The 25,900-nt window shown below is 42.4% G+C and overlaps 1 protein-coding gene across 2 annotated transcripts in view; it reads left to right on the forward strand.

Moving 5' to 3' along the window:
- The window catches only part of ric1 (RIC1 homolog, RAB6A GEF complex partner 1), a 161,512-nt gene that overhangs the window by 56,706 nt on the left and 78,906 nt on the right, over window positions 1-25,900 (forward strand). Inside the window, exon 3 of one of the 2 annotated variants that reach the window (XM_038804247.1) lies at window positions 10,806-10,885. The exons of the other annotated variant lie outside the window; for it this stretch is intronic. Coding sequence (XP_038660175.1) covers window positions 10,806-10,885 — 80 coding nt within the window. The remainder of the gene's footprint in view (window positions 1-10,805; window positions 10,886-25,900) is intronic. 2 annotated transcript variants of the gene reach the window in all.

Genomic DNA, 25,900 nt, shown 5'->3' on the forward strand with positions numbered 1-25,900 from the left:
GGGTTCTAAACAAAACAGAATAATGTTTAGCATATGTCACTTCAAATTTGTGTAGCATATTCATGTTCTTTATAAAATTTGGAACTTTTCAACTAGCTAAACATGCATACACATTTCCAAGTCACTGAAGTGTTTTAAATTTCACTCCAATTAACTCTTTTTCAGTAGAGTCACTGCTGTTTACTGTACTCGGGACGTTTTAAGGCAGTAGATTTGTATGCAGGGATTAAGGCATTTGTCACTTTTCAAACTTTGGCTCACATTTTAGGATTCTGAACCCTCGTGGCCTGCAAGTTAGCTGAAACAATACTCTTATTTGTACATGAAGAACAACAATTGCATTTAATGCTCTACAATTTGCAGATGCAACACTAGCTGTTCAGTAGCACTCTATGACCTGTGATTCAGAAGGTTGTGGGCTCAACTCCTATTCCAGGGTTTAAATGCAAAAATCCTGGTAGACCCTCCAGTTCAGTATTGCAGGAGTGCTGCATTGTTAAAAGTACCATCTTTCAGATGAGACATAACACCATTTCAGAGACGAGCAAGGGTGTTATCCCGGTGTCCTTACCAATGTTTATCCCCCACGCAAATTATCTGGTCATTGTCACATTGCCATTTGTGGGAGCTTGCTGTGTACACGTTTTCTGGCACATTTTCAACATTACACAATTTACTGCGCATCAAAAGGGCTTTGGTTGTCCCATGATTGTAAAAGGCCGATATAATTGCAAATCTTTTTCATGCTCTGTTCGATGCTCCTAAAGACCCAAGTGCTGCCGTTTCCTTTTATACTAATTCAAAAACGTACATTCTCTCTTTGGTTCATGAACATCTATTCATTACTAAAGATTTCCAACGAGATTTGGTATTCTGATTAATATATGCTGAGGAATTGGACAGATTCCTGAAACCCCTCACAGCAACTCTGTGTCTACCTCCAGCATATGTCTTCAAGTGAGTGGAGTCTGGATCAGCTTGACCAAACTGTCCTTAAACTAACTGGTTCAAATATGTCATGTACATTAGAGTTGAGTCTCTTGTCTGCAACATGAACAGAAAAAAGGACAGGGCTATTTCGATATCCTTGGAACAATCTAGCCCAGCATCAGAAGCAGTCATCACTATTTTCTGCCAATCGTTTCTTTAAATGGGTGTGATTAAAAGCCATTTACTAGGCCAATACTGAATTTATATTTTTCCGTTTTCACACCAGAGAGAAGGGCATTATAATTCTACTGAACAGTGTGCGGCACACACAATTTGTTTAGCAATGTATAATCAATCACTAACCTCCATCTGCTGTCGGGTTTACGGAAACTAAACAAGGATGAATTAGTTCTAGAAGTCATTTTAATTAGGACACTTCCTCTTAAGTCTCCGATAGGATAGAGACAATCCAATTTCCCTTTGTAATCTTGAATACAATGCTGTTTCCTGGGCTTGTGTCAACCTGCATTTTTTGAAAACTCATTCATGAGATGTGGGCATTTCTGGCTAGCCCAGCATTCATTGTCCATCGCTAATTACCCTTGAGAAAGTGTCAGGGAGCTGCTGCCTTGAACCACTGCAGTCCCTGAGGTGTGATACACCCACGGTGTTGTTAGGGAAGAGTTTCCAGTATTTTAACCCAGCAACCATGAAGGAACAGCAATATATTTCCAAGTCAGACTTGGAGGGGAACTTCCAGATGGTGGTGTTCCCATGCATTGATGATCTAGGTGGTGGTGGTCATGGGTTTGGAAGGTGCTAGTCTAAGGATCTTGGGTGAGTTCCTGCAGTGCATCTTGCAGATGGTACATATTGCTGCTACTGTGCGTAGGTGGTGGAAGTAGTGAATGTTTGGTGAAGGAATTCCAAGCAAACAAGCTGCTTTGTCCTGGCTGTTGAACTTCCTGAGTGGTGAGAGGCAAGTGAAGAATATTTCATCACACTCCTAACTTCTGCCTTGTAGATGGTGGACAGGCTCTGTGAAGTTTGGGGTAAGTTATTTGCCACAGAACTCCTAGCCTCTAACCTGCTGTTGTAGACACAGAATTTACATGGCTAGTTCTGTTTTCTTGTCAAAGTTAAACCTCCCGGATACTGAGAGCATGGGGATTCAGCGATGTTTATGCCATTGAATATCATGGGGCAATGGTTAAATTCTCTTTTATTGGAGATGGTCATTGCCTGGAGCTTATGTGCACAAATGTTACTTTCCACTTGTCAGCCCAAGGCTGGATATTGTTCAGGTCTTGCTGTTTCAGTATCTGAGTCACAAATCATGCTCAACATTGTGCAATCATCAGCGAATATCCCCACGTTTGACCTTATGATGGAAAGAAGATCATTGATTGAAACAGCGGCTGATATTTGGGTGAGGATACTCCTCTGAGGAATTCCTGCAGTGATATTCTGGGACTGGAGCGATTGACCTCCAACAACCACCTTCCTTTGTCCCAGGTATGACTGCAACCAGCGGAATGGTTTTCCTCCTGATTCCCATTGCTCGGGCTGCTTAATGCCACACTTGGTGAAATGCTGCCTTGATGTCAAGATACTTAAATCTAGATCTTCATATCACTGTCAGTTAAACACTCTTCCTTCTATATTTTATAATCTAAAATACAGATTTTAGGCACAAACGTAAGTATCTAATTCTGTAACAACTCAAAACCGATTCAGCGCCTATTTGAAGTGGGTTATTTGCTTAACCCCTTCTGGGGCTATGCTAGATCAGGGCAGTGCCCTCCAACAGCCACCCCTTGCACACTTGTTTGGGTTTGAAGAGATGTTCTATTTCTCCCTCAAGGTGAGTAACCAGCAGAAAATGTAACCTCCTGGTCATCAGGTTATAATTACCTGGATATTATAAGGGTCAGGGAGTCTCATTTAATGATGCATATCCCTTCTTGGCAGTATGCAGAGAGGTGGTTCTTTTGAGTTTTATACAGAATACTACGCAAGCCATTACTTATTTTAAAATTTGGGAAAGAACCGAACGTGCATAAACGTTTAGACTAAGTACATTGCAACATTAATTATTACAAAACAATGGAAAACCTAACCTTGGCTCTAATATTGAATCCAAAAGTTAAACCTCTATAATGCTACAGTCAAAATATTGAGATCATCCATCAAAACCTAAAAGTGTTACCTTGAATCCCTGGGTAGCAAGCTGCCTGCTTAGCAAGGCACAAGATCAGAAGTGTCCAACCATGCCTTCATATTACATTAAAGATTTCTTCTTCTTTAATCCTTCATGCAGCCATTAACAGCTTGCATCCATATCTTTGTCAATCTCTCCTAGCTCTGACTTTCTTCTATTCTCTCTCTCTCTCTCTCTCTCTCTCTCTCTCTCTCTTCTCCCCTCCCCCCCCCCCCCCCCCCCCCCCCCCCCCCCCCCCCCCCATCGGCCTCTCCAACTATGTAGTTCATTACATTTCTATCCCTTTTCGGTTCTGAAGAAAAATCGTATGGATCCGAAACGTTCATTCTGCTTCTCTCTCCACAGATGCTGCCAGACCTGCTGAGTTTATCCAGCTCGTTCTGTTTTTATTTCAGAGATGTCCTTGTGTGGGTGAAACATTTGACCCGTTTCTTCTTAAATTCATTTGTATTAAGAGGATCTTAATTTCTAAAAATGTAGTGCCTTAATTATATATCTCAATTCTCCCTAATTATCTATATCCCTCCTGATTTATATCTATTTCTTCACAGATTAGGCTATCTGTAAGCGTTTAAGTGTTTTATTTAATACTTTCTCGAGGGCAGTATGGTGGCACAATGGTTGGTACTGCTGCCTCACAGCGCCAGGCACCTGGGTTCAATTCCAGCCTTGGGTGACTGTGTGTGGAGTTTGTACATGCTCCCCATGTCTGTGTGGGTTTCCTCCACGGCCAAAGATATGTGGGTTAGGTAAAATGGCCATGCGAAATTTCCCCTTAGTGTCCAAGGATATGCAGGTTAGGTTGAAGGGTTACAGAGATAAGGTAGGGTGGAGGGGGCGTGGATTTGGATTTGGGTTTATTGGCACATGTACCAAGGTACAGTGAAAAGTATTGTTCTGCATACAGTCCAGACAGACCGTTCCATACATGAAAAAACATAGGATGTTCATTAGATATACAACGTGAATACATAGGCACAGGCATCAGGTGAAGCATAGAGTGTAGTACTACTCAGTAGAGAAGATGCGTGGAGAGATCAGTTCAGTCCATAAGAGGGTCACTCGGGAGTCTGGTAATAGCTGGGAAGAAGCTGTTTTGAAATCTATCAGTGCGTGTTCTCAGACTTTTGTATCTCCTGCCAGATGGAAAAGGTTGGAAGAGAGAATAACCTGGGTGAAAGGGGTCTTTGATTATACTGCCCACTTTCCCAAGGCAGAGGTGTTGACAGTCAATGGATGGGAGACGGGTTTGTGTGATGAACTGGGCTGTGTTCACGACCCTCTAGCTTTTTACAGTCTTGGGCCAAGTGGTTGCCAAACGAGGCTGTGATGCAGCCAGATAGGATGCTTTCTATGGTGCATCTGTAAAAATTAGTAAGAGTCAATGTGGACATGCCTAATTTCCTTAGTTTCCTGAGGAAGTATAAGCGCAGTTCCGTTTTCTTGGTCGTATTGTCGATGTGGGTCGACCAGGATAGATTGTTAGTGAAGTGCACACCTAGGAATTTGAAGCTGTTGACTATCTCCACCTCGGCACCATTGATACAGTCAGGGGTGTGTATGATTCGTTGCTTCCTGAAGTCAATGACCAACTCCTTAGTTTTGCAGACCTTGAGGGAGAGATTGTTGTCACACTATGCCACTAGGTTCTCTATCTCCCTCCTGTTCTCTGAATCATCATTGTTCGCAATCTGACCCGCTATGGTTGTGTCATCAGCAAACTTGTAGATGGAGTTGAAGCCAACTTTTGCCACAGAGTCACATGTGTATAAGGAGTATAGTAGGGGGCTAAGTACACAGGCTTGTGGGGCCCCAGTATTGAGGATTATCATAGAGGAGATGTTGTTTATTTATCCTTGCTGCTTGTGGTCTGTGGGTCAGGAAGTCGAGGATCCAGTTGCAGTGGGACGAACAAAGTCCTAGGTTTTGGAGTTTTGATATGAGCTTGGCTAAGATTATGGTGTTGAAGGAGAAGCTGTAGTTAATGAATAGGAGTCTGATGTAGGAGTCCTTGTTGTCCGGGGATGTGTGTAGGGCCAGGGTGATGGCATCTGCTGTGGACCTGATAATACTAAATTTTGCAGTCCAAATGTAATTATCAGTCGAACACCAGATAACTTAAAAGAACCGTTTATTTACCGCGGGGCTGTAGCACAGCTGTGACAGAGTTACAGCAAGTGAAAAAGCAAATTTCTCCCAGTTACAGTTGACTATATATTCTTACAAAACCCATCACACCTTTCAATCATTAGTGATACAATTAGCTAATTACGCCCCTCCTTTAAGTAATTATTTTCTTCCCATGATTAGTAATACATGATTAGTAATACAGTTAGTTTCATAGCATAGTAAATCTTTATTAACTTGAGCCGAACTCTCAGACCAGTTGTGGCGGTATGTGAATTGCAGTGGATCAAGGCATTCTGGGAGTATGGAGTTGATGTGTCTCATGACTAACATTTTGAAGCACTTCATAATGATCGACGTCAAGGCTACTGGATGGTAGTCGATGGCAGACATGGGTTGGGTGCTCTTTTGGAGGGTCGGGGCACACTCGATGGGCCAAATGGCTCCTTCTACACAGTTGCGATTCTGATTCTTGGATGTCAGCCTGTCATGCAGTGATTGTTTATTGGTTACAAAAGTCACAGTTACAATTCAATTTATCAATATAAATCACCATTAATGGATATTAGAGGATTAGTAAAGTGATCAGAAGGTGAGATACACTTGGTAAGGTTAACAATCCTGATAGCTGAAATGTTACCAGCTTTGTCAACCAATTCATTGTCTAGGAACATGTGGTTAGCTATCTTTACAAGCCATGTGGTTGCGTCAATTCTTTCTTAGGGCAATGGCAATAGCCCTAGGAGTATCAAGTAAATGAGCTACCTTTTTGGCAGTAGAGTTATCTATTCCACTTGAATCTTCAGTTCTGGCTGAACCCACCTTATGCACGAGTGATGATAGCTGAGCTGACTTTCCTCTTTCTTAACCCTAGACCAGTGTTCTTCAAACTTTTTTTCCAGGAACATATTTTTACCAACCGGCCAACCTTCGGGACCCACGCCGGCTGACCCTGCGCGAGCCACCATTTTCTCTTACCTTTTTTGCTGCTGACAAAAATGGAGAAAATGGTTTTGGGTCCCTTTGGCCCTCGTACACGCTCCTCCGATGGAACCTGTTGGATGAAGGTGAAGCCTACTGGTGTCGGAAAGTATGGAGTCTCCATCTGTCCAAAGTTCTGAATTTGTTTCCTGTAAAATTTTATCAAATAAATTCCCCCCCCCCCCCCCCGAACTTGTAAAAGAATAAAATTAATCAAATAAATAAAATAAAATAAAAACTAAATGAATAAGTGGAAAAAAACCCACTACAGAACATGTAAAACAAAAAGCTGCAACCGTTTAAAAAGAAATAGCGGCGGCACTGCGCATGCGTGCACGCATGCGCAATGCGGCCAAATGTTTTTTTTTAAACATGCTTGCAGCCGGCGTTATGAAAAGCCAGCTGCTGCGCGGGGATTTGCGTGATCGGGAGCACCGAGGACAACGGCTCCGTGACCCTCCCGACACCCGCCCACCACTTACAGTGCTGTGCCCCTGACTTTGAAGAACACTGCCCTAGACTGCTCATAATTAAGTGGCATTCTGGTTTACCTGAAACAGCCTGATGAACACAATTTAACTTCCAACCTTTGGGCGGCATGGTAACATAGTTGTTAGCGTTGTTGCGTTACTGCGCCAGGAACATAGAACATACAGTGCAGAAGGAGGCCATTTGGCCCATCGAGTCTGCTCCAACCCACTTAAGCCCTCACTTCCACCCTATCCCCGTAACCCAATAACCCCATCTAGCCTTTTTGGACAATAAGGGCAATTTATCATGGCCAATCCACCTAACCTACACATCTTTGGACTGTGGGAGGAAACCGAAGCACCCGGAGGAAACCCACGCAGACACTGGGAGAATGTGCAGACTGCACAGACAGTAACTCAGCGGGGAATCAAACCTGGGACCAGGGTTCGATTCCTGGCTTGGGTCACTGTGCGTTCTCCCTTGTCTGCGTGGGTTTCCTCCGGGTGCTCCGGTTTCCTCCTGCTGTTAGGTCATTTAGACATTCTGAATTCTCATTCCGTGTACCCGAACAGGCAGCGGAATGTGGATTTTCACAGTAACTTCATTGCAGTGTTAATGTAAGCCTACTTGTGACAAGATTACTATGATGCTCTGTCCTTCACCTTGCAATGATGGAGGATGCCTATTACACCTACTCGGTAAAAGAAGAATGGGGAGAAGAAAAGTCATCTTCTGACCAAGGAAGGCTGCTACTTCTACAAATACATTTCTTCTTGCCTCCGAGTGAGCAATATGCTCGAAGGGCTCGACCTTTTTTTGCGTCAGTCTTCCCCAATAAGTTAATGCTGACTTCTGATAAAAGTTCTGATAAAACCTGAAACATTAAGTAATTTTCTCCACAGATGCTTCCTGACCTGAATTTTTGCACCTTTTTATGTTCTTCTTTCAGATGTCCAGCATCTGTAGTATTTTGCTTTTGTCTGAAATGTCGTTGTTCATCAAAATAGGTTGTCCATAGGGCAGCACAGTGGCATAGTGGGTTAACCCTGCAGCCTCACTGCGCCGAGATCCCAGGTTCGATCCTGGCTCTGGGTCACTGTCCGTGCGGAGTTTGCACATTCTCCCCGTGTCTGCGCGGGTTTCGCCCCCACAATCCAAAAGATGTGCATGCTAGGTGGATTGGCCATGCTAAAATTACCCCTTAATTGGAAAAAATGAATTGGGTACTCTAAATTTATATTAAAAAAGAATAGGTTGTCCATTCTAGATAAAAGCAAATTACTGCGGATGCTGGAATCTGAAACAAACACAGAAAATGCTGGACAATCTCTGTAGTTCTGACAGTCTCAGTGGAGAGAGAGGGAGCTGCTAACGTTTTGTGTCTGGGTGACTCTTTATCAAAGCTAGAGAGAACTGGAAATAGGATGAGACTCATATTTTTGTGGGTGGATGGTGGCATGGATCAGTGAGGCTGGATAGAGGGCCAGCGAAAGGTGGAGATGTTTTGGCTAGAAAGGCAAAGGGTATGGTCATGATAGTGACTAAGAAGGGTGCTGAAAATGGCACATTAAGGGATCAGAATGTATTATGGCAGAGTAGAAGTAAGCATCGTGTCCAAGGACAACCTAGAGAGGGAACAGATGGCCCCAGTGACCACGTGGATCAAAGAAAGAAACAAAAATAAATTGATAGAAATAAAAGTGGGGTTAAGGTGGAGGAGGGAGTTTGCAGTCTGAAATTGTTGACCTCCATGTTCCGGAAGGCTGTAACGTGCTTAATCAGAAGATGAGGCACTGTTCCTCCAGTTTGTATTGGGCTTCACTGGAACATTGCAACAGGCTAAAGGATGGATATGAGGACATGATAGCAGGATGGTGTATTATAATGTCAATCATAGAACCATAGAATTCCTCCAGTGCAGAATGAGGCCATATGGCCCATCAGGTCTACTTCGACCCTCTTAAAAAGCACCCTACCTAGGTCTAACCCCCGCCTTATCCCCATATCCCCAGATGGACCAAAAGTGTTGCGCAAAGCAGTCACCCAGTCTGTGTTTAGTCATTCCAATATAGAGTAGATCTCATTTCGAATTAGCGAATGCAATGGGCCAGATTGAAGGAGGTGCACGTGAAACGTAGTCTTGCCTGAAAAGGGCGCTTAAGCCCTTGGGTGGTGAGCAGGGAGGAGGTAAAGGGGCAGGTGTTGCATCTTCTGCGATGCTTGGGAAGGTGCTGTGGGAAGAGGATGAGGTGATGGAGGAGTGAACCAGGGTATCTGGAGGGAATGGTCCCTACGGAATGCTGACCGCAGGGGGGGAGGGGGGGGGAGAGAGAAAGAGATGTGTTTGGTGGTGACATAATGCCAGAACTGGCGGATGATGCTTTGAATGAGGAGGCTGGTGGGGTGCAAAATGAGGACAAGGGGGACCTTATCCTGGTTCTGGGAGGGAGGGGAAATGGTGAGAGCAGAGGTGCAGGAGATGGGTCAGGCAAGGTTAAAAGCCCTGTCAACCACTGTGGGTGGGAAACCGTGATTAAGGTAGAATGAAGACTTGTCAGAAGCACGGTTTTGGAAAGTACATAATCAAAACAGATGAGACTGAGGTGAAGGAACTGGGAGAATGGGATGGAGTCCTTACAGAATGTGGGGTGTGAAGAGCTGTAGTCAAGGTAACTGGGAGCCAGTAACCGGGACCTTCTTGAGCCTTTCTTTTAATACTGATCCATAAAATGAGAGGTTGTAGCCGGTTTGCAACCCACCAAATGCTTCTTTCTTGATCAACCAGAGATAATAACTTGATAAATCAATTGGTTAAAAGGCTGCATTAACCATTTTTCTTTCAGGCAGTTCAACAACTTAGACTCCATATTCTGTGGGAGAGATTTCCTTTGCAAATCTCAAATGTAACCTTTTGGCAATTGTCTGGAGCATTGATTCTACATCTAGTGAATTTGTTATTTTTGATTACTTTGCCATGAAATCTGGAATCACCGAAATGCAGTCTTTTATTTTTAAATAAGTTATTTTCATAATTATAGGTTGGGAGGTGGTAGATTTAGAACTGAGATAAGGAGAAACTACCCGCAGAGGGTGGTGAATTTGTGGAACTTACTACCCCATTGTGCGGTGGATTCTGAGTCATTAAATGGTTTGAAGAAGGAGATAGATATATTTCTGATAAATAAAATGGGTTAAAGGGATAATTGGAACAATTAGGGAGGTGGATTTGAGACCAGGAAGAGATCAGCAAGAGATCAGCCATGAACTGATTGAATGGCGGAGCAGGCTTGAGGGGCAGAATTGCCTCCTTCTGCTCCTAATTCCTATGTTCTTATGTTTCTAAAATGAGCAATGTTCAGTGGGAGAAAATCAAGTTTGCTTATAATCTAAAAGTATCGTGTTCCAAGCATCTGGATCATAAAACAAAAGCTGAATCTATTATAAAGTGAATTGTCAACCTACTTTAGGCAAAGCTATTAAGTGCTACTGAAGGATTGTCATAACAAGCTTTTAAAAGAATTCCGGGAACTAAATATCACGGGCAGCTGGAATCCAACATTGTGTATGTATCAGTAGAAAATGAAACTTGTATTCATAAATTTGCAAAAGAACATGGCTGATGGTAGCATTATGGTTAGCACTGTGGCTTCACAGCGCCAGGGTCCCAGGTTCGATTCCCTGCTGAGTCACTGTCTGCAGAGTTTGCACGTTCTCCCCGTGTCTGTGTGGGTTTCCCTCAGGTGGTCCGGTTTCCTCCCACAGTCCAAATAAGTCCAGATTAGGTGGATTGGCCATGCCAATACTGGTTGCCCTCAGTATCCAAAAAGCTTAGGAGGGGTTATTGGGTTAAGGGAATCGGGGTTGAAGTGAGGGCTTAAGTGGGTCGGTGCAGACTCGATGGGCCGAATGGCCTCCTTCTGCACTGTATGTTCTATGTTCTAATTTGTTGACCTTATTGCGCCCTTTGTTATTGAGGTATGAATTATCATGGCAAAAATACTTCCATGGTTCTGGGAAAATTGGCAACCTTAGAGAGGTTTTTCCTAAGTATAATTTTGATTTCTGTTTCTTTCAGACTGCAAATGGATACATCTTGCTCTTTGACATTGGGTATTCAGGACAAGAGAAATGCTTATATGAACCAGTATATCCCAAGTGAGTCTTGACTTTTAATTTTGAAATGGGAGTGGTGTTTGTGTATGGTATTGATCACAAGGGATCATCTTAAACACAGCAGGTTTAATTTGGGGATGATTGCTGAACTCCATTGAAAGTATGTTTTGCAAACCATCTCAGGTTCACAAACATGTTCTCACTTTCCCCACTTCCCTTAAAATTATTAGGACATTACAGCATAGAAACAAGTAAATCGCCTTATCAAGCTTGTGCCTTTTCACGAGCTACGTAATTAAATACCATTGTCCAACCTGCTGCTCATACCATCTAATGTGCTAATCATAGCTGCTGTTCTGTATGTTCATCTTCCTATGAAACTAAGCAGCTTAGCAATTTGTATCTGACTTCATCCTTATCACTCCTCACCACCTTTGGAGAGGTTGTGGAAGTGCACAAGCCAGACTCGAATATGCAATTCACGTCACAAGGATGGAACTATTGCCCTGGGTTCTTCTGTGCAAGTAGCTACAGTAAATCAACTCTCAAATGAGAGCACAGTCACTGTTTACAAAGTCCAAATTATGGCACTAAATCTGAAAAGCTTTGTCCAGCAGACCTAAATTCACAACAAACTTCTTTGGTGCTATCAGCAAACTTTGAGATTGACATATAGAACATGCTCACTTATAATACGTTTGCGTCCTCATCAGACCCTTGTTTGACACCTCTCGCCCCATCCTGCATTCACTGTCATTTTATCAGTGCTTCTGTTTCTGCATTCATTTTTCATCCATATCATGTCCCCTCATTTCTCACGTTAAATTTCATCTTTTCATTTGCCCAATGTACATGTGTCTCAGTGCGAACAATTAATTTATAGGCACTTCCCTTTGTGTCAGATTTTATTGCCCTGTGTTCACAACCAGCAAGACCAGGTTTGCAGAGAGCACCGAACCCGAGTTCCCAACAAAATAGGTGTGAAGTGTCTTACAGAAATAAGTTACACATTTCTTATTGCTTGCAATCCTGGGGGAGCAGCTTCATAGCTTTATTTATATGCACTGTAACTGCAACCTCTTTGTCGGTTTCCATTGTGTAAATAAATACATTTGCTTTTAAAAAACACTATTTAAAAATACATTTTATTTTTCAAACTCTTTCTGTGCAAACTAGTCAACATTCTGAAGTGTTCCTATTTTTGTTTCCAAGTTTTAATATTCTGCCCCTTGCATCAGATTCTGGATAAGATGGTACAATGTTGTCATGATTAATCTGACGGTTTTAACTTCATAGCAGAGAAAAAGACACATGTTTTTGCACCAGCACATTTTAGCGTATCTTGTTTCTGCTCTTTTGCTGTGCTGATCTAGTGCCAAAGTTGTATCACTACATATGAGACCTGGTAGTAAACTCTTTTATAACATGTCTAGAAGCAAAAAACGGATTCAGTGGTCAGGTATAGGAGAGTGTGACTGACTGCAAGTGAGGCAGGTACGGAGATCAAGACGGTAGAAGTAGAGACGCCTCAGCCTTTACAATTGTCCAAAAGGTTTGAGATTCTTTCAGCTTGTATAAATGAGAGCTGGAATTGGGAGGCAGATGAGCATACTAACCTTGGATAATGAACCAGGACAGGTGCTAGATTTGGAGGTAGGTGAACACTTTGGTGATAGTGACCACAATTCAGTTACGTTTACTTTAGCGATTGAAAGGGTTAGGTATATACAGCAGGGCAAGAGTTATAGCTGGGGGAAAGGCAATTATGATGCGATGAGGCAAGACTTAGGATGCATAGGATGGGGAAGGAAACTGCAGGGGATGGGCACAATTGAAATGTGGAGCTCGTTCAAGGAACAGCTACTGCGTGTCCTTGATAAGTATGTACCTGTCAGGCAGTGAGGAAGTGATCGAGCGAGGGAACCATGGTTTACTAAAGTAGTTGAATCACTTCTCAAGAGGAAGAAGGAGGCTTATGTAAAGATGAGACGTGAAGGTTCAGTTAGGGCACTCGAGAGTTACAAGTTAGCTAGGAAGGACCTAAAGAGAGAGCTAAGAAGAGCCAGGAGGGGACATGAGAAGTCTTTGGCAGGTAGGATCAAGGATAACCCTAAAGCTTTGTCATGTCAGGAATAAAAGAATGACTAGGGTAAGAGTAGGGCCAGTCAAGGACAATAGTGGGAAGTTGTGCGTGGAGTCCGAGGAGATAGGAGAGGTGCTAAATTAATATTTTTCATCAGTATTCACACAGGAAAAAGACAATGTTGCGAGGAGAATACTGAGATGCAGGCTACTAGACTAGTAGGGCTTGAGGTTCATAAGGAGGAGGTGTTAGCAATTCTGGAAAGTGTGAAAATAGATAAGTCCCCTGGGCCGGATGGGATTTATCTTGGGGTTCTCTGGGAAGCTAGGGAGGAGATTGCTGAGCCTTTGGCTTTGATCTTTTATGTCGTCATTGTCTACAGGAATAGTGCCAGAAGACTGGAGAATAGCAAATGTTGTCCCCTTGTTCAAGAAGTGGAGTAGAGACAACCCTGGTAACTAGACCAGTGAGCCTTACTTCTGTTGTGGGCAAAGTCTTGGAAAGGTTTATAAGAGATAGGATTTATAATCATCTAGAAAGGAATAATTTGATTAGGGATAGTCAACACGGTTTTGTGAAAGGTACGTTGTGCCTCACAAACCTTATCGAGTTCTTTGAGAAGGTGACCAAACCGGTGGACGAGGGTAAAGCAGTTGATGTGGTGTATATGGATTTCAGTAAAGCGTTTGATAAGGTTCCCTACGGTAGGCTATTGCAGAAAATACGGAGGTATGGGATTCAGGGTGATTTAGCAGTTTGGATCAGAAATTGGCTCACTGTAAGAAGACAGAGGGTGGTGGTTGATGGGAAATGTTCAGCCTGGAGTTCAGTTACTAGTGGTGTACCACAAGGATCTGTTTTGGGGCCACTGCTGTTTGTCATTTTTATAAATGACCTGGAGGAGGGCGTAGAAGGATGGGTGAGTACATTTGCAGATGACGCTAACGTCGGTGGAGTTGTGGACAGTGCGGAAGGATGCAGCAAGTTACAGAGGGACATAGATAAGCTGCAGAGTTGGGCTGAGAGGTGGCAAACTGAGTTTTATGCAGAAAAGTGTGAGGTGGTTCATTTTGAAAGGAGTAACAGGAAGACAGAGTACTGGGCTAATGGTAAGTTACTTGGTAGTGAGGATGATCAGAGAGATCTCGGTGTCCATGTACATAGATCCCTGAAAGTTGCCACCCAGGTTGATAGGGTTGTTAAGGCGTACGGTGTGTTAGCTTTTATTGGCAGAAAGATTGAGTTTCAGAGCCATGAGGTCATGTTGCAGCTGTACAAAACTCTGGTGCGGCCGCATTTGGAGTATTCCGTGCATTTCTGGTCGCCGCATTATAGGAAGGATGTGGAAGCATTGGGTGCAGGGGAGATTTACCAGGATGTTGCCTGGTATGGAGGGAAGATCTTATGAGGAAAGGCTGAGGGACTTGAGGCTGTTTTCATTAGAGAGAAGAAGGTTAAGAGGTAACTTAATTGAGGCAAAGAAGATGATCAGACGATTAGAGAGGGTGGACAGTGCGAGCCTTTTTCCTCGGATGGTGATGGCTAGCACGAGGGGACATAGCTTTAAATTGAGGGGAGATAGATATAGGACAGATGTCAGAGGTAGGTTCTTTACTCAGAGTAGTAAGGGCGTGGAATGCCCTGCCTGCAACAGTAGTGGACTCGCCAACATTAAGGGCATTTAAATAGTTATTGGATAAATATATGGATGATAAGGGGATAGTGTAGATGGGCTTTAGAGTGGTTTCAGAGGTCGGCGCAACATCGAGGGCTGAAGGGCCTGTACTGCGCTGTTATGTTCTATGGCACTGTGGTATAGGAAGCCATTGAAGTGGGGGGAGATAACTGGAATGTAGAGGCTAGCATAATCAGAGGATTAGACACAGTTCTCAGATCAGGCTAGATGTTGTGAAAGTAGTAAAAGGACAGAACTAAAGATTCTGTATCTAAATGCCTGTAGCATTAATAACAGATGAATTGTGACTGCAAACAAAAATAAATATGTATGATCTGATCGCCATTGCAGAGACATGGCTGAATGATGACAAAGGCTGAGATCTGAATATTTATGAATACATTACATTTCAGAAGGACAAGACGATCCAAAGATGTGCAGGTTAGGTGGAATGGCTAGGCTAAAAATTGTTCCTGAGTGTCCGTAGATGTACAGGTTAGGTGGGATTATGGGGATCGGGCAGGGGAGTGGGCCCAGGCAGAGTGCTGTTTCGGAGGGCCGGTGAAAACTCGATGGGCCAAATGGCCTCCTGTATGGTAGGGATTCTATGGACATCGGAAAAGGTGGAGGAGTAGCTCTATTAATCAATGATGCATTAGTACACTGGAGACGGGTGACCTCAATTCTAAAGATCAAGAGGCCAAAACGTGTAATTCCGAGAAGAAATTAGATATAGCTTTTCGGGCTAAAGGGATCAAGGGATATGGGGGGAAGGTGGGATTAGGGTATTGAACATGATGATCAGCTACATAAGAACATAAGAACTAGGGGCAGGAGTAGGCCATCTGGCCCCTCGAGCCTGCTCCGCCATTCAATTAGATCATGGCTGATCTTTTGTGGACTCAGCTCCACTTTCCGGCCCGAACACCATAACCCTTAATCCCTTTATTCTTCAAAAAACTATCTATCTTTACCTTAAAAACATGTAATGAAGGAGCCTCAACTGCTTCACTGGGCAAGGAATTCGATAGATTCACAACCCTTTGGGTTCCTCCTAAACTCAGTCCTAAATCTACTTCCCCTTGTTTTGAGGCTATGTCCCCTAGTTCTGCTGTCACCCGCCAGTGGAAATAACCTGCCCGCATCTATCCTATCTATTCCCTTCATAATTTTAAATGTTTCTATAAGATCCCCCCTCATCCTTCTAAATTCCAACGAGTACAGTCCCAATCTACTCAACCTCTCCTCATAATCCAACCCCTTCAGCTCTGGGATTAACCTAGTGAATCTCCTCTGCACACCCTCCAGCGCCAGTACGTCCTTTCTCAAGTAAGGAGACCAAAACTGAACACAATACTCCAGGTGTGGCCGCACTAACACCTTATACAATTGCAACATAACCTCCCTAGTCTTAAACTCCATCCCTCTAGCAATGAAGGACAAAATTCCATTTGCCTCCTTAATCACCTGTTGCACTTGTAAACCAACCTTCTGTGACTCATGCACTAGCACACCCAAGTCTCTCTGAACAGCGGCATGCTTTAATATTTTATCGTTTAAATAATAATCCCGTTTGCTGTTATTCCTACCAAAATGGATAACCTCACATTTGTCAACATTGTATTCCATCTGCCAGACCCGAGCCCATTCACTTAACCTATCCAAATCCCTCTGCAGACTTCCAGTATCCTCTGCACTTTTCGCTTTACCACTCATCTTAGTGTCATCTGCAAACTTGGACACATTGCCCTTGGTCCCCAACTCCAAATCATCAATGTAAATTGTGAACAATTGTGGGCCCAACACGGATCCCTGAGGGACACCACTAGCAACTGATTGCCAACCAGAGAAACACCCATTTATCCCAACTCTTTGCTTTCTATTAATTAACCAATCCTCTATTCATGCTACTACTTTACCCTTAATGCCATGCATCTTTATCTTATGCAGCAACCTTTTGTGTGGCACCTTGTCAAAGGCTTTCTGGAAATCCAGATATACCACATCCATCGGCTCCCCGTTATCTACTGCACTGGTAATGTCCTCAAAAAATTCCACTAAATTAGTTAGGCATGACCTGCCCTTTACGAACCCATGCTGCGTCTGCCCAATGGGACAATTTCTATCCAGATGCCTCGCAATTTCTTCCTTGATGATAGATTCCAGCATCTTCCCTACTACCGAAGTTAAGCTCACTGGCCTATAATTTCCTGCTTTCTGCCTACCTCCTTTTTTAAACAGTGGCGTCACGTTTGCTAATTTCCAATCCACCGGGACCACCCCAGAGTCTAGTGAATTTCGGTAAATTATCACTAGTGCATCTGCAATTTCCCTCGCCATCTCTTTTAGCACTCTGGGATGCATTCCATCAGGGCCAGGAGACTTGTCTACCTTTAGCCCCATTAGCTTGCCCATCACTCCCTCCTTAGTGATAACAATCCTCTCAAGGTCCTCACCTGTCATAGCCTCATTTCTATCAGTCGCTGGCATGTTATTTGTGTCTTCCACAGTGAAGACCGACCCAAAAAACCTGTTCAGTTCCTCAGCCATTTCCTCATTTCCCATTATTAAAACTCCCTTCTCATCCTCTAAATGACCAATATTTACCTTAGCCACTCTTTTTTGTTTTATATATTTGTAAAAACTTTTACTGTCTGTTTTTATATTCTGAGCAAGTTTACTCTCATACTCTATCTTACTCTTCTTTATAGCTTTTTAGTAGCTTTCTGTTGCCCCCTAAAGATTTCCCAGTCCTCTAATCTCCCAGCAATCTTTGCCACTTTATATGCTTTTTCCTTCAATTTGATACTCTCCCTTATTTCCTTAGATATCCACGGTCGATTTTCCCTCTTTCTTCCGTCCTTCCTTTTTGTTGGTATAAACCTTTGCTGAGCACTGTGAAAAATCGCTTGGAAGGTTCTCCACTGTTCCTCAACTGTTCCACCATAAAGTCTTAGCTCCCAGTCTACCTTAGCTAGTTCTTCTCTCATCCCCTTGTAATCTCCTTTGTTTAAACACAAAACACTAGTATTTGATTTTACTTTCTCACCCTCCATCTGTATTTTAAATTCCACCATATTGTGATCGCTCCTTCCGAGAGGATCCCTAACTATGAGATCATGAATCAATCCTGTCTCATTACACAGGACAAGATCTAGGACCGCTTGTTCCCTCGTAGGTTCCATTACATACTGTTCTAGGAAACTATCGCGGATACATTCTATAAACTCCTCCTCAAGGTTGCCTTGAGCGACCTGGTTAAACCAATCGACATGTAGATTAAAATCCCCCATGATAACTGCTGTACCATTTCTACATGCAGCAGTTATTTCTTTGTTTATTGCCTGCCCCACCATAACGTTACTATTTGGTGGCCGATAGACTACTCCTATCAGTGACTTTTTCGCCTTACTATTCCTGATTTCCACCCAAATGGATTCAACCTTATCCTCCATAGCACCGATGTCATCCCTCACTATTGCCCGGATGTCATCCTTAAATAACAGAGCAACACCACCTCCCTTACCATCCACTCTGTCCTTCCGAATAGTTTGATACCCTCGGATATTTAACTCCCAGTCGTGACCATCCTTTAACCATGTTTCAGTAATGGCCACTAAATCATAGTCATTTACGATGATTTGTGCCATCAACTCATTTACTTTATTCCGAATACTACGAGCATTCAGGTAAAGTACACTTATGTTGGTTTTTTTACCTCTGTTTTGAATCTTAACATCTCCAGTTTTATTCCTTTTGTTATTACTGGGCCTATTCACTGAGCTCCCCTCAGTCACTGTACCTTGTACTGTCGCCCTTTTAGATTTTTGGCTATGTCTTCTCTGCCTTGCACTTTTCCCCTTACTTCCTTTTGCTTCTGTCCCTGTTTTACTACCTTCCAACTTCCTGCATCGTTTCCCATCCCCCTGAGATTGTATTTGATGGTGGAGCAGGCTCAAAGGGCCAAATGGCCTCCTGTTTCTTGTAAGATGTAGAATCAGTTTGGGTAGCAATACGAAATAGTAAAGATGGGAAGTTACTTGTAGGATTAGTTTATAGCCCCCCTAACAGTAACCATATTGTAGGTCAGGGTACACATGAAGAAATTATAGAATCATAGAATTTACAGTGCAGAAGGAGGCCATTTGGCCCATCGAGTCTGCACTAGCTCTAGGAAAGAGCACAATACCCAACCTTACACCTCCACCCTGTCCCCATAACCCAGTAACCCCACCCAACACTAAGGGCAATTTTGGACACGAAAGGCAATTTAGCATGGCCAATCCACCTAACCTGTACATCTTTGGACTGTGGGAGGAAACCGGAGGAAACCCACGCACACACGGGGAGAACGTGCAGACTCCGCACAGACAGTGACCCAAGCCGGGAATCGAACCTGGGACCCTGGAACTGTGAAGCAGTTGTGCTAACCACTGTTACCATGCTGCCCCCACTATGCTACCATGCTGCCTATGCCAAAAAGTGATGATCATGGGAGATTTTAATCTACATATAGATTGAACGAATCATTTTGGCAAGGGTAGCTTGGAAAATTAGTTCATAGAATGTTTTTGGGAGGTTTTTTATTAACACCTTCTGCAGTAAACCAGACCGCAGGTTATTCTAGAATAAATTAATGACCTCAGTAAAGTAACCCATAGATTTTAGTGATCATAGCATGATTGAATTTCACATTCAATTTGAGGGAGAGAAATTGTGTTGGAGACAAGTGTTTTAAACTTGAATACAGAAAGGACAATTTTGAGGATATGAAGACAGCTGGCTAAAGTGAACTGGTAAATTAAGTTAAGAATAGGTAGGTAAAATTGCAGTGCCAAACATTTGAGATATTTTATAACGCTCAGCAGAGATGTGCTTCAGTGAGAATGATTTGAGAGGAAGGACGTGCCACCTTTGGCTAACTAAGGAAGTTAAAGATAGCATCGAACTGAAAGAAAAAACATACACTCTGAAGATTGTGGCAGGTCAGAAGATTGGATAGAATTTTTTAAAAGCCTAGAATAATGAGGTAGAAATTGAAACAAGGGAAAGCTAACTACAAAGATGAAATATCTTCAACAGGTATTTAAAAAGGAAAAGAGTAAAGTGAATGTTTGTCCTCTAGAGAGAGAGATGGGGGACGGGGTCATTTGTATCAGAGATGTAACAGCCACATGATTAAGCATGTGTGGAATAATCCGAAATGTTATGTTGAACACCAAACATGTGTCTTGAGCATGCTGTTGTGAAGCCACCTATAGACAGAAGGAGAAAAAGCAAAACATTCTTTCCAAATCCTCTACTCAGACCTATGTTAGATCATCAGGTGGGAAGAGAATGCTCTTGACACTTGAAGGAACTAGTTACCTAGCATGGATTCCTCCAATGGCTTAGAAAGATGTGCATATTCCCAAATAATTTCTTGTATGGAGAACTTCAAAGCTGTTAGAATAACCGGGGCTTGAGTTGAGAGATGCTTCAAAGAGAAACTTCAACATCACAAGCTGAGAACTAATGTGACTAATAGGCTGCACTGGTTGGCAGTTCTGGACCAATGAGCCAAACATGCTAAAGACAGAAAAAATCAAGGGAACAAAAAGAAATGTGCATTCAGTTACAAGGGTCAATGACGATATGGATTCTATCACGTGGCAATGTTTTATACTCTAGATCGGGACTCTTCAGTCAGTCATTGCAATATGGCAATGCACCTAAAATGCATTGATCCTTACACTAGCGTTGTGACCGTCAGAAGAAGAAGAGCAATGGACCTCAATAGCCTGCTCTGACCCTTTTTGATAATGGACACAGTGGATTGAACTTCCTTTATTTTGAGTCCAAGGCTTTCAGTCATTGGACTCTCTGCAATCAATGTTCCATTAGATTGTTCACCAAAAGTCCAAAAACACTTCCAAATGCCTTCCCCCTCGGTTATTTAAGATCAAAGTAGCCTGCTTAAACCAATAATGAGGCAATCAGTGGTCTTGTTAAAGGAGACTTCATTTCAGTTGATGTTTTCAATGATTAGTTAATAACTGGAGTTTTTCTTGCCCACCAACCGTCCATGAAGTTTGCAAATGACGTGTTCTCTGCCGCTTTCCATAACAATTAGGTTTATCTACGTGAATGAGGCAAGAAATCCATCTCCTGACTCCCCAAACCCTAACCATCAATTACAGGACACGAGCCAGAAATGTGATGTAATACACCCCACTTTCTTGGATGCTCAATTCCAGCAACACTAAGAAGCTTGACAGCATCTATGGGAAAGCAACCTGCTTGATTGACATCCCTTCCGCAAACATTTAATCCCTCCATCCCAGATGCACATTAGCAGCAGTGGGTACCATCTGTAAGATGCACTGCAGCAACGGGAAAGGTGTTGGAGGCCAAGTTCCAATTTAAAAGGGAGGGTTTGAAGCATCGGAAAATGAGTTGCCAGTAGACCAGAATCATCACATCGAGGCAGTCTTCAGAGTCCAGAATAAGGCCGGATATAGTAGTTGGCCAAGAAAGGAGTCTAAAATAAAGAACACTGTAATGTAAAGAGGTTTAAAAATAAAACCTAGGAGACAAAGGTCTGACTGACCTGGCTGGATTTCCTGTTCCTTTAATTTCAAATTGTAGAGACTTATTTAAACCTTTCTGCATATGTAGAATATGACCCTACTAGTTTTCTATATGGACATAATATTGCAAATGTTAACTTCCAACATCCCTTGAAAGCTCTGCACAGAGATGTTCAAACTATCGATCTGGAAAGATGGGAACTGGTTTCTTTGGTACATTTTTCTCCTCCATGCAAGACGTTTGTTATTTTTTATAGATGAACTTTTTTTAAAAATCCTTAACAACAAGTATGATTTTTATTAGTGCACATATTTTTTTAATCCCCTGGGACACCCCGTCACTGACCTAAATATTTGGAGAATGATTTGGTTTGTTTTTAGCCGAGGCACATTGTTATAAAAAGTACTGCCATTGAAAATGTAGAATAATATTAAGTAGTGCAATTTTATAATCTCCTAACTGTACCAGGAACTGTAATTGATGTTGATGTGTGGTTAGTCTTGATGCACCATTTGTGGTTTATGCAGCCACTTTGTGGGCTACTTTACCCCCAATTGTTTCATGCAGGTGATTCCTCTAGTGCGGGTAACCATCTTTCCAGGGTGACATTCTTCACCTGTGAACCGAGGCATTGAGCGTTGGCAAATCATTACCCACAGCGTGTCCCTGTCCCCATGTTTGCATGATGTAACATTTGAAGGTGGGAACTCTGAGTTGAATTCATTATCATCTCTCAAGCCTGAAGCAGGATGGCGAATTGCGATACACCACCTCAGACCTAATGGGGTCAGACCTACATTCGCTCTATCATTGTCATTAAACCGATATGACAACAACTTGTATTTATATAGCACCTTTTAACATAATAAAACGTGCCAAAATATTCCACAGGAGTAATGTAAGACAAAATGTGACAACGGGCCACACATAGGTAAGATGACCAAAAACTTGGTCAAAAAGCTAGATTTTAAGGCGTGTCTTAAATGAGAAAACTGAAGTGGAGAGATGTAGGGGGGGGAATTTGAGTTTAGGGCCATGGTAAGAAAAGGCAGGGACACCATTGGTCAAGCCATTAAATTGTGGATGCACAAGAGGGTTGAATGATTAGAGGATGTTGAAAAAAAGGAAGGTGAGAGGCAGTGGAAGGAATTTGAAATCTGGAATGAGAATTTTGAAATGAAGAGGATGCCTGACCGGGAGTTATTGTAGGTCAATGAGCGAAGTGAACAGGGCTTGATGCGAGTTAAGGCATGGCAGCAGAGTTTTGGATGACCTCGGGTTTACAGGAGGCAGAATGTGGGATAACCAGCCAGAAGTGCATTGGAATAGTGAAGTCTGGAGGTAACAAAGGCATAAATGAGGGTTCTAAGCAGCCGAGACGGGGGCGACATCGGGTAATGTTACAGAGGTGGAAATAGATGGCTTTAGTAAAGGCATGAATATGATGTCAGAAGCTCACCCCGGGTCAAATATGACACTAAAGTTGAGAACAGGCTGGTTTAATCTTAGGCTGTTTCCAGAGAGAGGATGGATTCAGCAAGTAAAGAAAGTGGTTTGGAGCAGGGACCAAGAAACAATGGCTTTGCCTTCCCGATATTTTGAGGAAATTTCTGCTCATCTGAATGGATGATGGTTAAGCAGCCTGAATATTCCTCCGTTATTGCTAAGTCGAGAGCAGTGTTGGTTAGGTAGAGCTGGGTGTGGTCAACATAAATGTAAAAGCTAACATTCTTTCAGATGATGTCACTTCACTTATGGGAAGCGTAAGGATGAGAAATAGGAAGGATCAAAGATGGATCCTTGGGGGCCATTAGAGGTAACCGCGCTGGAGCAGAGAGAGAGAGGCCATTGCAATTTCAAGGATGGAATCTGGTTAAGAGCGGACCCACCCAGGTGGACGATAGTAGAGAATAGTTAAATGAGGGCAGTATGATCAAACGTATAAAGGCTGCAGACAGGTCAAGCAGGACAATGAAGAAAAGTTTAACTTTGCCATAGTTAGGATGTCATTGTGGCTTTGAGATCTGTTTTAGTACTGTGGCTGGGGCAGAAATCTGATTGGAGGAGGAGATCAACAGAGTTCTGGGAAAGATGGGAATGGTTTAGTTCCTTCATAGTGAGCTACATTGAACCTTGATTAGGAGCATGTGAACTGGCAGCAAAACTGCATTGGAGTGTATTTTCCCACTCTATAATAATTGAGCAAATGTATCAACAATCTTGCAAAGGCATCATCGCTTCTTAAAGTATTTCTATTATTGAACTGTACACAGCACTGTTTGATATTGAATGAGGTTTTCATGCAAATAGTTGCAAATATTAGTTTCTCTGGACTCAGGACCTTAGAAGTAGGATTCGTTGTGGGATTTACTGTATCTAGCACTTTTCCTGAATTTACTTTACCACTGGGTCAGACAAGAACCATTTTGATGTCTTGCTTAGCAACTGATCCTTTGCTCTTACCACATGCCCTCTAGCATCTGTTATATAAAAGTGAGCTTAGAGAAGCACAAGCTTGTTTTTTCACTTGCGTTTAACCTATGAGGTTGGACACAAGTGGGTTATTTAGGACTTTTGGGAAAAAATTAACATTAATTGGCAGGCATTCAATAAGGAGCATAAATAAACCTGTTACTAGCAGCAAAAGTCAGGATTTATATGTTTTTGAATGGCATTTTATGCAAAGAATACAAGAGAAAAATGACTTGGAGGAAATACTGGGGGTGGCAAGGGCACTGTGGACTTTAATGTCTATTGCAAAAGTGGTTTAGTAGCACCACTACTGATTGAGTCCAAAGGACATATCTGTCAGACTGAGCCAGCAGCAGGTGATGAGGGAACTAACAAGGGGGGGAGGGGGGAAAGAAACCCACAAGATCTGAATCACCAGGCTACCTGACGTGGATGCATATTTCCCTGACAGTATAGGGAGGAATGACCAACTCACATATTGTGAAGACTAAGTCCGATTTCAAAGTTCTATCTTCGCATTGAGCAGACTGCCTGCCATGGTGGCACGGCATACCTAAAAATTAGGTGTCACCCTGGTAAAGGTACACTTTGGGCACCAAACTGTGGAAGCAGCATGCAATAGACAGAACTAAGCAATTTTGCAACAAACAGATCGGATCAATGTTGCAGCCTTCCATTATTGCACATTTTTAAATGTTGCTGTTGCTTCCCCTGCTTTTTATTTTACATATCGCACATGTTTAATGCTACCTTTTAAAAGTGAAATAACCTCTGATAACAAAGACGTTGTTGAGTCGAGTTCAAATGCACTGCAGCAATTAAATTGGTTAAATCCTGATTTATTTTGCTGTTCAATTTTTATTTGTGGCCTCATTTTGGCCACTGATGTAGAAATAAATGATGTATCAGAAAACTGAGAGATGGTAGGGTAATTAGGATAATAAATTTGGCATGCAAACACTTTTGACGTACCCTGAATTTAATCTGTTACTATTATACAACAAAACTGTGGTGGGGATGTGGTAGATGTGTAATTGTTCAAAAGTTGAGATTGCAACAGTTTACTTGCCGCAGACAACTGCTTGACATCTACAGAAATGGTCCACAAAGGCAACAAATGCAAAATTGCCTTTGATTTAGTTATGCTAGACACTTTGAATTTATTTTATTCATGGACAAATAACCAATGTTAATTCAACAGTATTTCACTCTGTTTTTTTTCACAATGCTAATTGGCAGGATTAAATGCTAATTAGCTAACATTGTCAGCATTGAATTACGTTCTGTTAAACATCTGGTCCAGGAAGCTAAACAAGAAAGCATACCGCAAGAGTCAGAATTAGAATGGTGAACTTTTGATTGTTTAGTGAACCATTTTGTTTCACTTTCGTGCCCTCAACATCACAAGTAGGCCATGAAAAAGAAAAGAATGGTTTGAAAAATGCAAGAAAGGTTTCCCCTGTACAATATTACTCAGTGGTCTGCGGCTGAACAATTGCAGGTACAGTATTATTGAAGAAGGGGGAAATATGATTGGAGGAGCAGCAGCGAGCACAGGAGAGACAATCTGAGAAGTTGCTCCTCCAACTCGGGCTCCCTCTCTCCTGACCTTGCTGTTGCTCCAGTGACAGAAACTATGATTGGAGGGTGTGGGCTCACTTCACACTCAACTTTATTATGGGAATGATTTCCCAACACACATTAAAAATATTTTTTATCCCTTCTAAAATAGACCTGACTTTTGATTTTACAAACTAACTGGTGGGCCAACAATAACCAAGACAAGTGGAATTCTTTCCGATGTCTTCCTCTTTTACCTCTTTTACATTTGTGCAATAAATTATTTTGTGAATAATGTTTAAAGTAGAGAGACCTGGGGAAGAGGGAGAAAGATATTGTCGAGGAAAACCCATTTTTTCCTGTTTCCTTCTGATTTTTGTTTAAATGTTTCTGCTACAGAAATTGCTGCCCTCAAGCTGTTTTTTGGCTGTCGATGCGTGTGTTTTTCTAAAAAAAAGATTGATGTATATAAAAAGTTTGGTGTCCAGTCGCAGAATCACAGAATTGTTACAGCTCAGCTTAGTGTGGTATTTTTCTCATTCCCATTCTCCTGCCTTCTACCCATAATCCTTGATTCCCTTATTAACGGAGAACCTATTTATCTCTGTATTAATGACACTCTGATTTGGCCTTCATAGCCTTCTGCGGAAAAAGAGTTCAACATATTCACCACCATCTGGCTGAATAAATTCCTCCT

This window comes from Scyliorhinus canicula, chromosome 8, assembly GCF_902713615.1.
Source record: "Scyliorhinus canicula chromosome 8, sScyCan1.1, whole genome shotgun sequence".
In the NCBI taxonomy this organism is placed as follows: Eukaryota; Metazoa; Chordata; class Chondrichthyes; order Carcharhiniformes; family Scyliorhinidae; genus Scyliorhinus; species Scyliorhinus canicula.